At 53.0% G+C, this 10533-nt stretch overlaps 2 protein-coding genes across 3 annotated transcripts; both read right to left on the bottom strand.

Annotated features, from left to right (window-relative positions):
* Positions 1 to 207: 207 nt before the first annotated feature.
* Positions 208 to 4896, bottom strand: Zglp1 (zinc finger GATA like protein 1). 2 transcript variants are annotated; one of them, XM_052188953.1, is made up of 5 exons: positions 4408 to 4896; positions 3515 to 3865; positions 1159 to 1241; positions 724 to 817; positions 208 to 544 (listed from the first exon to the last, which is right to left on the bottom strand). In XM_052188953.1, the coding sequence occupies exons 1-5, from the start codon at positions 4545 to 4547 to the stop codon at positions 415 to 417; spliced, it is 798 nt and encodes a 265-aa protein (XP_052044913.1). In that variant the 5' UTR covers positions 4548 to 4896; the 3' UTR covers positions 208 to 414. The 2 variants fall into 2 exon arrangements, with proteins under 2 accessions (XP_052044913.1, XP_052044912.1); XM_052188952.1 differs by lacking the exons at positions 208 to 544; positions 724 to 817 and having other exon boundaries at positions 831 to 1241.
* Positions 4897 to 4983: 87 nt separating this feature from the next.
* Positions 4984 to 10527, bottom strand: Fdx2 (ferredoxin 2). The gene is made up of 5 exons (XM_052188954.1): positions 10221 to 10527; positions 10096 to 10150; positions 9898 to 10004; positions 5508 to 5595; positions 4984 to 5386 (listed from the first exon to the last, which is right to left on the bottom strand). The coding sequence occupies exons 1-5, from the start codon at positions 10336 to 10338 to the stop codon at positions 5230 to 5232; spliced, it is 525 nt and encodes a 174-aa protein (XP_052044914.1). The 5' UTR covers positions 10339 to 10527; the 3' UTR covers positions 4984 to 5229.
* Between the last annotated feature and the right edge of the window lie 6 nt (positions 10528 to 10533).

Here is a 10533-nt window from a genome sequence, read left to right as displayed (position 1 = left end):
GAGGCAGGCGGATTTCTGAGTTCGAGGCCAGCCTGGTCTACAGAGTGAGTTCCAGGACAGCCAAGGCTACAGTGAGAACAAACTCCTAAAAGTTGTCCTGTTTTCCTGAAACCACACCGTGACACACACACAAGCATAAGTGCGTGCACACACACACACACAAATAAACGTGAAAGAAGCTCTAAAGTAAAACATAATTAAAAATAATTATTTCTGAAATGATTTTTTTATTTGGGGTTCATCCAGGACTGACTGGGGAAGGGGAAGCCAGAGGGTGGGTGACCCCAACAGGTGGGACTCTGGGCCTGAGGCCTGACTCTCCCACTAAGATCCCTGCCAGCTTCCAAGGTGGTCTATACATTGGCCCTGCTAGAGAAACTGAGACAAAACTGACTTGGCTAGAGAAAGAAGGTCTTACAGTTCCTGAGTTGGGCCTAGGTGCGGGTCCTGGGACACCCCACACCTGCCACACAGCCTTTTGGGCTGGATGCTTTTCCTTGGGACCAGCCAGCAACTGGAACAGCGGGTGCCATATTTCTTGTACCTGGAGGTGGGAAGGAGGGAGTAGGGTATGAGAAACCACCATTTAGGATGCAGTAGGGAGCTAGAAACCACCAGGAGGAAACTATTTTCCTCAAAAAGTGGCTGTTTTTCTTTCCCTAGTTCCCACACCAGCTGAGCCCAGACTGACTGCCCCACCCCCAACACCTCCAGGTTGCGGACCTGATGCCACAGGCATTGCAGAGGGGGGTCCCATCTTCAGCATCTCTCCAGAGAGGGGTCCTCTGGGTCCTACAAGAAGCACACCTCCTGGGCCCTGGAGGATCAGAAGTCAAAAGGCACAGGGTCAAAGGCCAGAGGTCAATTCCAGAGGCCTGTGTAGGGCTGAGAATTTGGTATCGGTGGGGGTGGGGTGGGGGTGGGGAGGTTCTGTCAAGGCTTTAGTAGCTCTGGGTGTTGTAGGATAGAAGGCAGAGGGAGAGCTAGGAAGCAAGACAGATGGTGAGTGAGTCAGGTGGTAAGGCTCCATGGGGAGGAGGCTGGGCGTGGGGTGACTCAGTCCTGGAGCGGGGCTCCTTTGAGCAGGTCTAAATGAGGAATTGGGATGAAGGAGGGATATGGAGAAAGACAGGGAGGATGTGAAAATGGAAGCCTCACCAGGGGCCTGGGCGCTTCCTGGGCTGGCAAGGGCCTTGGAAGGGCTTGCAGGGAGTTTTTGAGAACAACTTTTGCCAGGCAAACTGCAAAAAGGACAAGATGTAGCGTTGGGGGGGTCTGTAAGGTGGTCCCCAAAATGATACTTCCCAGGTCCTCACATGCCCAAGCAAATATCACCACTAAGCTGGTTCCAACCCTCTCGCTCCCTTTTATAAATCAAAGATTTTTATGCACTTATTTATAGATATATTAAATCACAACAGAATAAATTTAAAGTAATGTAACATTGTCACAGGAAAAATAAAAATTATTAAATTCTTTTTTTACTTTTTATTTGGGGTCAAGGTCTTAGCCTCTCGTGTGGCTGGGACTACAGGCCTGCACTGTTTCTCGTCTGTCTTGCTGTTGAGACAAGGTCTCTGTAGCCAAGGTTGGCCTGGAACTTGCTCAGCCTCCTGAATGCTGGGGTTGCAGGTGTGTGGCATCATACCTTGCTGGAAACAGCAGGACGTCATGGAGCCCAGCCTGGCCTGAGCTCCCCATTGGCCCAGAGTTTCTGTTCTGTTTGGTTCCACCTGGAAAATGCTGGTTACAGGTGTGCCCCGGCGGCAGCTGACTTATGCAGAGCTAGGGACAGAACCCAGGGGCTTTGGAATGCTAAGCAAGAGCTCTACCCACTGAGGCACAGCCCAAATTCATCATCAAGGTTAACAGACACCCCTCGAGGGGTATCTGATATCTCAGAGGCCTGGCTTTGTACCCCACTAGTAGCAATGAAATAATTGGTATTGGATTTAGTCAGGTATCTTACATTCCTGCAATTCTAGTCTCAAGAGGCTGAGGATAGAGTGAAATTCAGGGCTAGCCTAGTCTACATGAGACCTTGTCTCAAAGAGTGAAAAAAAAAAGCTGTATGTGGTGGTACACACACAGGTAAGCCAGCAAGAGGGACGTAGGGAGATGGAAGCAGCAAGATTAGAAGTTCAAGGCCAGCCTGGGCTACATGACACCCTGTTTGAAAAAAATAACATTAAGAGAATCCCAGCCGGGCGGTGGTGGCGCACGCCTGTAATACAGCACTCTGGGAGGCAGAGGCAGGCAATTTCTGAGTTCGAGGCCAGCCTGGTCTACAGAGTGAGTTCCAGGGCCACCAGGGCTATACAGAGAAAAACTTTCCCAAAAAAGTTTAAATAAATAAATAAATAAATAGTTTTCATGAGAATGTGTACTAAGCAAATACAAACAATGAGCATTTTTGAAAGTCTTCATAGTGTGTGTGTGTGTGTGTGTGTGTGTGTGAATATCTGTGTCCTGCAGTGTCCTTGGTGTGTGTTTGAGGGGAGGGAGTTCTCTCCTCCCACCGCCTCGGTCCTGTGGATGAACTCAGGGCAGGAGGCTTAGCTGCAAGCACCCTTACCCACTGAGCTACCTCACCTGCCTGTATCTTTAGCCCAGGTTAGCCAGCTTCAAACTCAAGTCCCTCCAACTTCATCGTCCTGGGTGTTGGGATTATAAGCTTTTGGATTTGGGGTGGGTTTTTTGTTTGTAAAGATTAGTAGTAGTAGTATTTTGGTTTTGATGGCCTCGAATTTAGAGATCTGCCTGTCTCTGCCTCTGACTAAAGGTTATTTTAGAAATTATTTGTATTTATTTGTGTTTGCCTGCTTGCATGTGTTTCTGGGAACTGAATGTGTGTGGGAACCTGGGGGCAGGGTCTTCTGAGCAGGAGCTGCAGGCAGTGTGGACTCTAAAGGGGTCCTAGGACCGGAACCAAGGTCCACCATGTCTGCATCAGAAGGGTTCTTTTTATTTTTAATAATTTATTTTTATTTCCCATGCTCATTGGCCTTCTGCTTGCACGTATGTGTGTGTGTGAGGGTGTCAGAAGACACGGAACTGGAGTAACAGTTGTGGGCTGCCTTGTGGGTGCTGGGGAGGAAGCCTTGGTCGTCGGGAAGAGCAGCCAGGGCTCTAACCACTCAGCCATCTCGCTCGCCCGAGAAGTGAGCACTGTGTTACTGAGCCATCTGTCTCTCCCAGCCCGAGGTGGGGTCTTGGGTTGAGTTTTCTAAGCCAGGGCAAACCTACGTAGCCAAGCTAGCTGAGAATGTGCTCCAACTCCTTCCCAGCATGCCCTTCACACCCGGCTCCCGGCCACTTTACTCTGCCTCGAGACAGTCTCAGTAAGTTGCACAAGCTAGCCTTGAACTCACCCTGCAGCTCAGGCTGGCTTTGAACTTTCCATCGCTTTCCTCAGTCTCCCAAGCAGCTTGGCTGACAGGCGTCTCCTCCCAGCCGCGGCCTGAGTGTCCGCTACTACACATAGCCATACATTACCGTGGCTCAGAGGCCCTACCTGTAGGTGGGTACAATCTGGAGGCTAGAATCCGGCTGGATCTGGAACTCCAGAGTTACCCCCTTGAACCTGGGGTCCACCTTCTCGATACCCATTCTTGGGTTCAGCTGCTTGCGTGGTTTTCTCTGGAGTGAGGCAGAAGTGGCATCGGAAGTCTCCAGGTTAGGACACTGTGTGCTCTTGGAATTCCTGGCCATACTTAGGTGGTCCGACATCCCTATGACCATCAGCTCCCAGCAGGACCCCAGGACCTGGGTGGCCGACGAAGGGGAACCTGGCAGCCCCTTTTCTTTCTCTTGGAGGAAAGGAAGTGCGGTGCTGACCGAGTCCTGGCATGCAGGCCACAGAGACCTGGGGATAAGAAGCGGTAAGGTGTGGCCACCCCTTTCCTGGGGGCTTGGATTTGATAGGTGAGGAGGGGTGTAGAGTGTCACTCAGTCGGTGCCTCTTCTCCACCTGGGGCCACATTCTTGGGTTATTAGGTTTAAACGTTGCAAAATAATTGTTAGCCGACACCGATTCCCTGTGGCTGGCTATCAGCTCTCCATCAGCCAAATCCCACCACGAACAAAGCAGGGTCCCACCCTAGGCAATCTACCCATCAGGCTGCGGTCTGTAGCAGCCATTACTCAATCACCCCATGGGCTGTTGTTTTTTTAGTAGGTTACCCCTCATCACCCCACAGATGATCTCTCAGTGGGCCATACAGCCGCATGAGGGTGGGGTGGGATGGGAATCACCTGTCCCTTCCAGTGTAGGGGCTGAAACTTGTTCAAGTCCCCGTTACCTAACAGGGGAAGGCTCAGAAGCCGGGCTGGTGACCCGTCCATCTCCAAGCCTTAGCGTGGTGAGGCATTAGCTGGGATGGGCGGTGGAAGTCTCGCACCACGCACCTGCCATTGGGGGTGAGGCATCTCAGGGCTCCAGGCTCCAGCGCGGGGGGTCGACTCTTCCGGAGCGACTCGGTGTCCAGACAAGGTGGCGCCAGAAGCTCCTGCCGGCGCGTCAAGTCACGAGCCTGTGCCGCCTCCATGTCCACCGTGGGCCCAGCTGTGGAACCTCTCTGCCCCGCCCCTCTCCCCCTCCCCCCTCCCCCAGGGATCTAAGCTCGAGGAGGAGAGAGGCGAGGGTGATGACGATGGGCGCCACCTGGGCGGAGCCCGGCGGCGCAGGTCACGTGGGGTGGGGGCGCTGTTTGCATCTGGGAGCACTTTTTGCCGTGGCTGCCAGGAGCCTCAGCAGTGTGGCTCCCGACCCGGAAGCCCCCTCTTTGCTAGCTATCTTCTGTCACACGGCACAGCCTTGAAGGTCAAGGGGCGCTGCGGATCCCTTCTCTGCAGCAGGCGCGGGGCCTGGCCACGCAGGGGCATCCCCAGGAAGAAGGGTGTCCCGGGCGCTGTCACAGGGGTGCGGGCGCTCCGAGCTGAACAGACTGGCACCCCCCATAAGGACACAAAACATGTCGGAGATGTGTGCGACTTTTTATTGCAGCTCTGGTTTGAGTCCATCCTTAATTTATAGTTCGATTCTCCCTGGTGGAGTGACACACCCAAGATGGAGACCCATCCCCCTCAAGGCTCAGACAGCTGTCCCCAGTGGCGGCTCTGGTCTCACACTGTAAGTCCAACTTCTCTTTCCTGCGCAGTCCGTGCTCGGGGTAGGAAGCATGGCTTTTCTTGTCCATTCCATGGCCTGGTCGGTCCAGGGGCCTCATGTCAGTGGGGCTTGGGGACGTGGCCATCCACATAGAAGTTCCTGGTGATCTTGGGAAGAGCAAACTCAACTCCCTCCAGCTCAGGGGTCAGCACAATCTGGCAGCCGAGCCTCGAGTTCTCCTGGAGCAGTGGAGCCATGTCCAACATGTCGTCCTCCCTGGGACAAAGGACAGTGGTCAGGATCAGGGTCGGGGTAACTGAGGCTCTGCAGGGGGACCGAGGAGCCTTGGGCACAGGGAGGCGGATGCCAGCAGTCTAGCTGGGGGCTGCCCACTCACCTCTCCTCAGGAGGCGGCAGGAGATCCAGGTGGGCCTCACTCACGTACACGTGGCAGGTGGAACACGCCAGGGATGCTTCGCAGGCCCCTGGGGACAGCAAGGGAAATGCACGGCCTTACTGCGGAGCAACTCCACCTCAGCCCCACAGCTCACGATCCGGAGTTGTCTGTAGGCTTTTGTTTAAGAGTCTGATGGAGCCCAGACTAGTCTTAAATTCGCTATGTGGTCAAGGATGACCTTGAACTGATTCTCCTGCTTCAGATTCCTAAGTGCTAGGATGACAGTCGTGAACCCCTATGGCTAGCCCCACGCCGACTCTCACCACCACGCTAACTTCCTTTCCACCTCAGGGCCTTTGCATTTCTGGACCCATGGTTTAGAATGTTCTCTACTCTGCTTAGCTGCATTCATTCAAGGCTTCAACTCAACTGTTTCCCCCAGTTTCCTCTCTTCTTGTTTTGTGGCGTTTACCACAATGTAACATTTAAAATTTTTATCTATCCACCCACCCATCCATCTCTGAGACAGGGATCAGGGATTCTTCTTCTTCTTCTTCTTCTTCTTCTTCTTCTTCTTCTTCTTCTTCTTCTTCTTCTCTCTCTCTCTCTCTCTCTCTCTCTCTCTCTCTCTCTCTCTCGTTTTTTTCGAGACAGGGTTTCTCTGTGTAGCCCTGGCTGTCCTGGAACGCACTCTGTAGACCAGGCTGGCCTCGATCTCAGAAATCCACCTGCCTCTGCCTCCTGAGTACTGGGATCAAAGGCGTGCCCTGCACCTTGCAGTCACAGCCACCACTTCACCCAGTGACTTTTTAAGAGGGCATTAGGGATTGCTTGTATAGTCTCAAACAAACAACTGGTCTGCACTGAGTTCTGTCCTCCGTTCCTTAGAACCCTCTTCTGCACACCTTTCGTTACTGTGTACACAAGCATGGAGCAGAGCACTCTTTGCCTCAGGCCCTGTGGACGCTGGAGGGCAGCGTGTAGAGCCTCTGCCTCCATCCACCTTGACCTGGGGAATTAGTGCTTTTATCCTGAGTCAGCTCATCATCCTCCCAGATTTGTAATTTTTGAGACAGAAACTCTTGGTAAATTATCCAGGCTCATTTGACTCTAGAAAGAAATCTACAGCTCTGCTTTTTGATACGGTTTTAAAGACAGGGCTTCACCATAAATTCATGGCAGTCCTGTCCTAGAATGCACTCAGACCAAATGGCTTTGTACTCAAGAGATCTGCCAGCCTCTGGACCCAAGTCCTGGGACTAAAGGCGTGAACCACCATGCCCAGCCCTTGAGAGCTTTTTAAACATTTGTCTATGGGCTGGAGAGATGGCTCAGTGGTTAAGAGCACTGACTGCTCTTCCAGGGGTCCCGAGTTCAATTCCCAGCAACCACATGGTGGCTCACAACTGTCTGTAATGGGATCTGATGCCCTCTTCTGGTGTGTCTGAAGACAGCTACAGTATATTCACATTGATGAGATAAATAAAAAAAAATCTAAAACAAAACACCCAAACATTTATTTCTGTGCATGTGATTCTGTGTGGGAATATGCACGCCACAGTGCACATGTCTAGGTCGGAGGATATTATGAAGTGCTGTTTCTCCTTCAGTGTCAGCTTTGGGACTGGAGTCATGTCTTTAGACCTGGTGGCAGGCCCTTTCACCGATGAGCCACCACGCCAGCCCCACCAGAAACCCTCTGCTCTCCTGGCCCAGCTTCCCACACTGCTAGGACTGAGCTGCGATCTTACTTGGCCTTGTTAGGCCAGGTCTGGCTGCCCCGGCTGCTCTTCAGCTCCTAGGCTCAGGCAGGCCTTCTGACGCTCAGCTTCTGAAGTGCCAGAGCCAAAGGAGCTGCCCTGTGGGGCCGTGGGGCCAGCCAGGTCATCTGTAGCCACCTTTCTATCCTGGGGGCCAGGTCATCTGTAGCCACCTTTCTATCCTGGGGCAGGCTGCTGGTCTACCCTCGTCTCTGCCAAGCATCACATACGTCCACTCCCACAACAAGCCAGTGAGTGATGCTACATCTACCATTTTATAAAGAAGAAACAAAAGGCTCAGCGAACCTGGCTTGCAGTTCACAAAGCTGGTGAGGCACCAGAGACACGACTGTCCGCTTCTGAACTGTTACAAATTCTGTCCTGCACAGCGCCTGCTGGACTTGGGAACACAATCACCCAGTGCCCTCCACCCAGTGTGGGGTTTTTTGTTTTGTTTTGTTTTTTGGAGACAGGATTTCTCTGTGTATCCCTGGCTGTCCTGGGACTCACTCTGTAGACCAGGCTGGCCTCCAACTCAGAAATCCACCTGCCTCTGCCTCCCAAGTGCTGGGATTAAAGGCGTACACGCCACCACTACCAGGCTTCTCTAGTGTGTTTTACTGGTTTGGGGTTTGTTCTGGGAAATAGACTCACTGTGTATGCTGTTCTGGGACTTGCTATGTAGACACCAGGCTGGCCTCAAACTCACAGACATCTACCAGCCTCTCCTTCCAAGTGCTGCACCACTAACCCAGCACTGCCCCTTCCAACTGTCTGTCAATGGAAACCTAACAATATCTTTATTCTGGGCCTACAGTTCCTGTTTGTTCAGAACAGTGCGCTATGGCAAAGGACCTGTCACTTCGGCATCACATCAGAGTATTCACACAAAGACTCTTGTCATTTGGGGGAGGAGGCAACTTGTTTTTCATAATTTGTCATAATTTTTGAGACAGGGACTCTGGCTAAGTTCCCCAGGCTGGGTATGAATGTGAACGGGGCCTTGTTATTAGTCCACAGCTAGCCTGGACTGTCCACACTCGGTAAGGGGACTGCCGAGCCCAGTGACCCGAGTTCAGTCCTAGGAAACACTATGGAAGGAGTCAACCAACTCCCTCGAGCTGTGCTTTGATCTCTACGGGGCACACGCGCAGAGTAAGTACAGTAAGGAACACTGGGCAGTGCTCACAAGGGCAGCAACAGGGGGCTAGAAGGCCCTCTGCGCCATGTGGCTCTTGCTTCTGGATCCTGCCTACATAACAGGGCACACAGCTCCCTTCTGCACAAGGTGGGATTACTGCCCCTTCATCCCTAAAGATGTCCCAAGGAACTGCCTCTCCACCTACAGCCATCTCAGACCTGCTTACACAGAGGGCCTTGGGAGGCCAGGGTGGGAATGAGGCTCACTATGGGACAGATGTCAGAAAGCAGACAAAGCCCAAGGCCTGAGGACACTGAAGACAGACAGCCACAGGCACAAGGTCTAAGCTGGCGGAAGGCTGCCAGGCTGTCAAGTGTGAAGAATAAGAAGGAGCCAACATCTGCTGGGAACACCTCTGACAGAACAAGCACAGGTCCTAGGACAGGACTGAGTTCTGAAGCCTGAAGAACAGCAAGACAGCAGTGCGGGCAGAGCTGCACACCTGTGGCCCCGCCTCACACCTGTGACCCCGCCTCAACACCACCTCTCTCTAAAAGGTGGTCAGTGGCTGGACTGGAGAAGGGAGGTCAACATCAAGAATCCACACGCTCCAAGACAGCACAGACCCTAGCAGCCTGTAGCAAAAGCTCTGTAGGGGCTGCTCCAAAAACCTAGTTCTATTTTAACATTGTTTTAAAGAGAGATTTTTTAAAGTGTTTATATGTGTCTCTGTGTGGGTTGTGCATTGAGCGCAGTGCCCATGGACGCCAGGTGAGGAAATATGCCGGGGGCTGCTGTTACAGAAGGCTGTGAATTGCCTGGCATAGTGCCTGTGGTAGGAAGAGAAAACAGGCCTTCTCACGAGCCATCTGAAGTCTTCCGCCCTGGCGACCTTTCCAGTTCCATTACTGCCATCTTACTGGCTTTAGCTCAAAGGTGGTGAAACTAGAGACAACCTGTATTCTAAGAAATGCGAAAGTTAAGGCAGTCTGATCAGTCAGCAGGTTTAAGGGTGAGTTCCAGAGACTCTGTCTTAACCTTTTGGCACTAAAGAGACGGAGGCAGAGGGATTACTATAGCAGGTTTGAGCCTAGCCTGGTTACATAGCGGTTTCAGAACAGCTGAAATAACACCGACTCCATCTCGGTTCTTTCCATCCCACCTATTTGGTGATATGGAAGCACGTGCCTGTAGTCTCGGGACTCCGAAAGTGGAGGCAGCCGGTTCACTGTAATGAGTTGGCGGCTAGCCAGAATTACATACTTAACTTCCTGGACAGCCTGATCCACAGAGTGAGACCTAACCACCTGAACAAAAATACTGGATTGTGGTAGAGCACACCAGCTCTCAGGAGGTGGAGGCAGGAGTTCAAAGCCACCCTCCCATACATAGTAAGTCTGAGGCCAGCCTGAGCTATATGAAAGCTCTCAAAATTACAAAACGGTATAAGAAAGAATGCCAAGGGTCTCCCTATTTTCATATGACCTACCTTCCAGGTCCACTCCGTGGCGCTGGGCCAGGTATAGAACATTGTCCCCGACTCTGCCCCTCACCGGGATCCGCTTGCCAGAGCGGTCCACGAACACCACGTTGACCCTGGGGACAAACAGGGTGCAGGTGCTGAGGCGGAGGCCGGCCTGGGGCCGAGTGGCAGGGCGGGGCGGGGCGTGGCACGGCGGGCACTCACACGTCCCGGGGCAGCTCCGGGCCGTCAGCCTCCTCCTCGCCAGCACGCCGCTCGCCTGTAAGCACACGAGTGGGTGAGCGGCTATGGCATCGCCGCCCGCCGCGGCCCAGACCAGCCCTATGTACCTGTAGTCCCGAACGTCCTAGATGTTACTGCCGCGTGCCTGGCCCTGGGTCCCCAAGATCCCCCGGCCGCCCGTAACAGAACCCCGGCGCTCACGCCGCGGGCCATGGAGGCCGCCATGATGGGCCACGTGACCGGAAGACCGAGTACGCTCTGCGCATCCGCTGCGACTGTAAACGCAGCGTTTGGACGCTGAGGTCAGAAGTGATGCACTGGGATCCAACTGGACTTCCGGCCTCACCCCGTGATTGGATGTTTTTTTCCCTTAGGCCTTAATTGTGTTCTGCTATTTATATGTACGTATGAGCACAAACT

This window comes from Apodemus sylvaticus, chromosome 7, assembly GCF_947179515.1.
Source record: "Apodemus sylvaticus chromosome 7, mApoSyl1.1, whole genome shotgun sequence".
Classification (NCBI taxonomy): domain Eukaryota; kingdom Metazoa; phylum Chordata; class Mammalia; order Rodentia; family Muridae; genus Apodemus; species Apodemus sylvaticus.
Note: the sequence above shows the minus strand (reverse complement) of the source record. Positions and strands in the feature narration are given on the sequence as shown.

Coding starts and splice junctions, on each gene's coding strand:
- Zglp1 (XM_052188952.1), bottom strand. CDS start 4,547: ATGGAGGCGGCACAGGCTCGTGACTTGACGCGCCGGCAGGAGCTTCTG. Junction 3,866..4,407: donor TGCCTCACCCCCAATGGCAG/GTGCGTGGTGCG, acceptor TCTTATCCCCAG/GTCTCTGTGGCCTGCATGCC. Junction 1,242..3,514: donor CAGATTGTACCCACCTACAG/GTAGGGCCTCTG, acceptor TCCTTTTTGCAG/TTTGCCTGGCAAAAGTTGTT.
- Fdx2 (XM_052188954.1), bottom strand. CDS start 10,338: ATGGCGGCCTCCATGGCCCGCGGCGTGAGCGCCGGGGTTCTGTTACGG. Junction 10,151..10,220: donor TAGGACGTTCGGGACTACAG/GTACATAGGGCT, acceptor GTGTGCTTACAG/GCGAGCGGCGTGCTGGCGAG. Junction 10,005..10,095: donor CCGGAGCTGCCCCGGGACGT/GTGAGTGCCCGC, acceptor GTTTGTCCCCAG/GGTCAACGTGGTGTTCGTGG.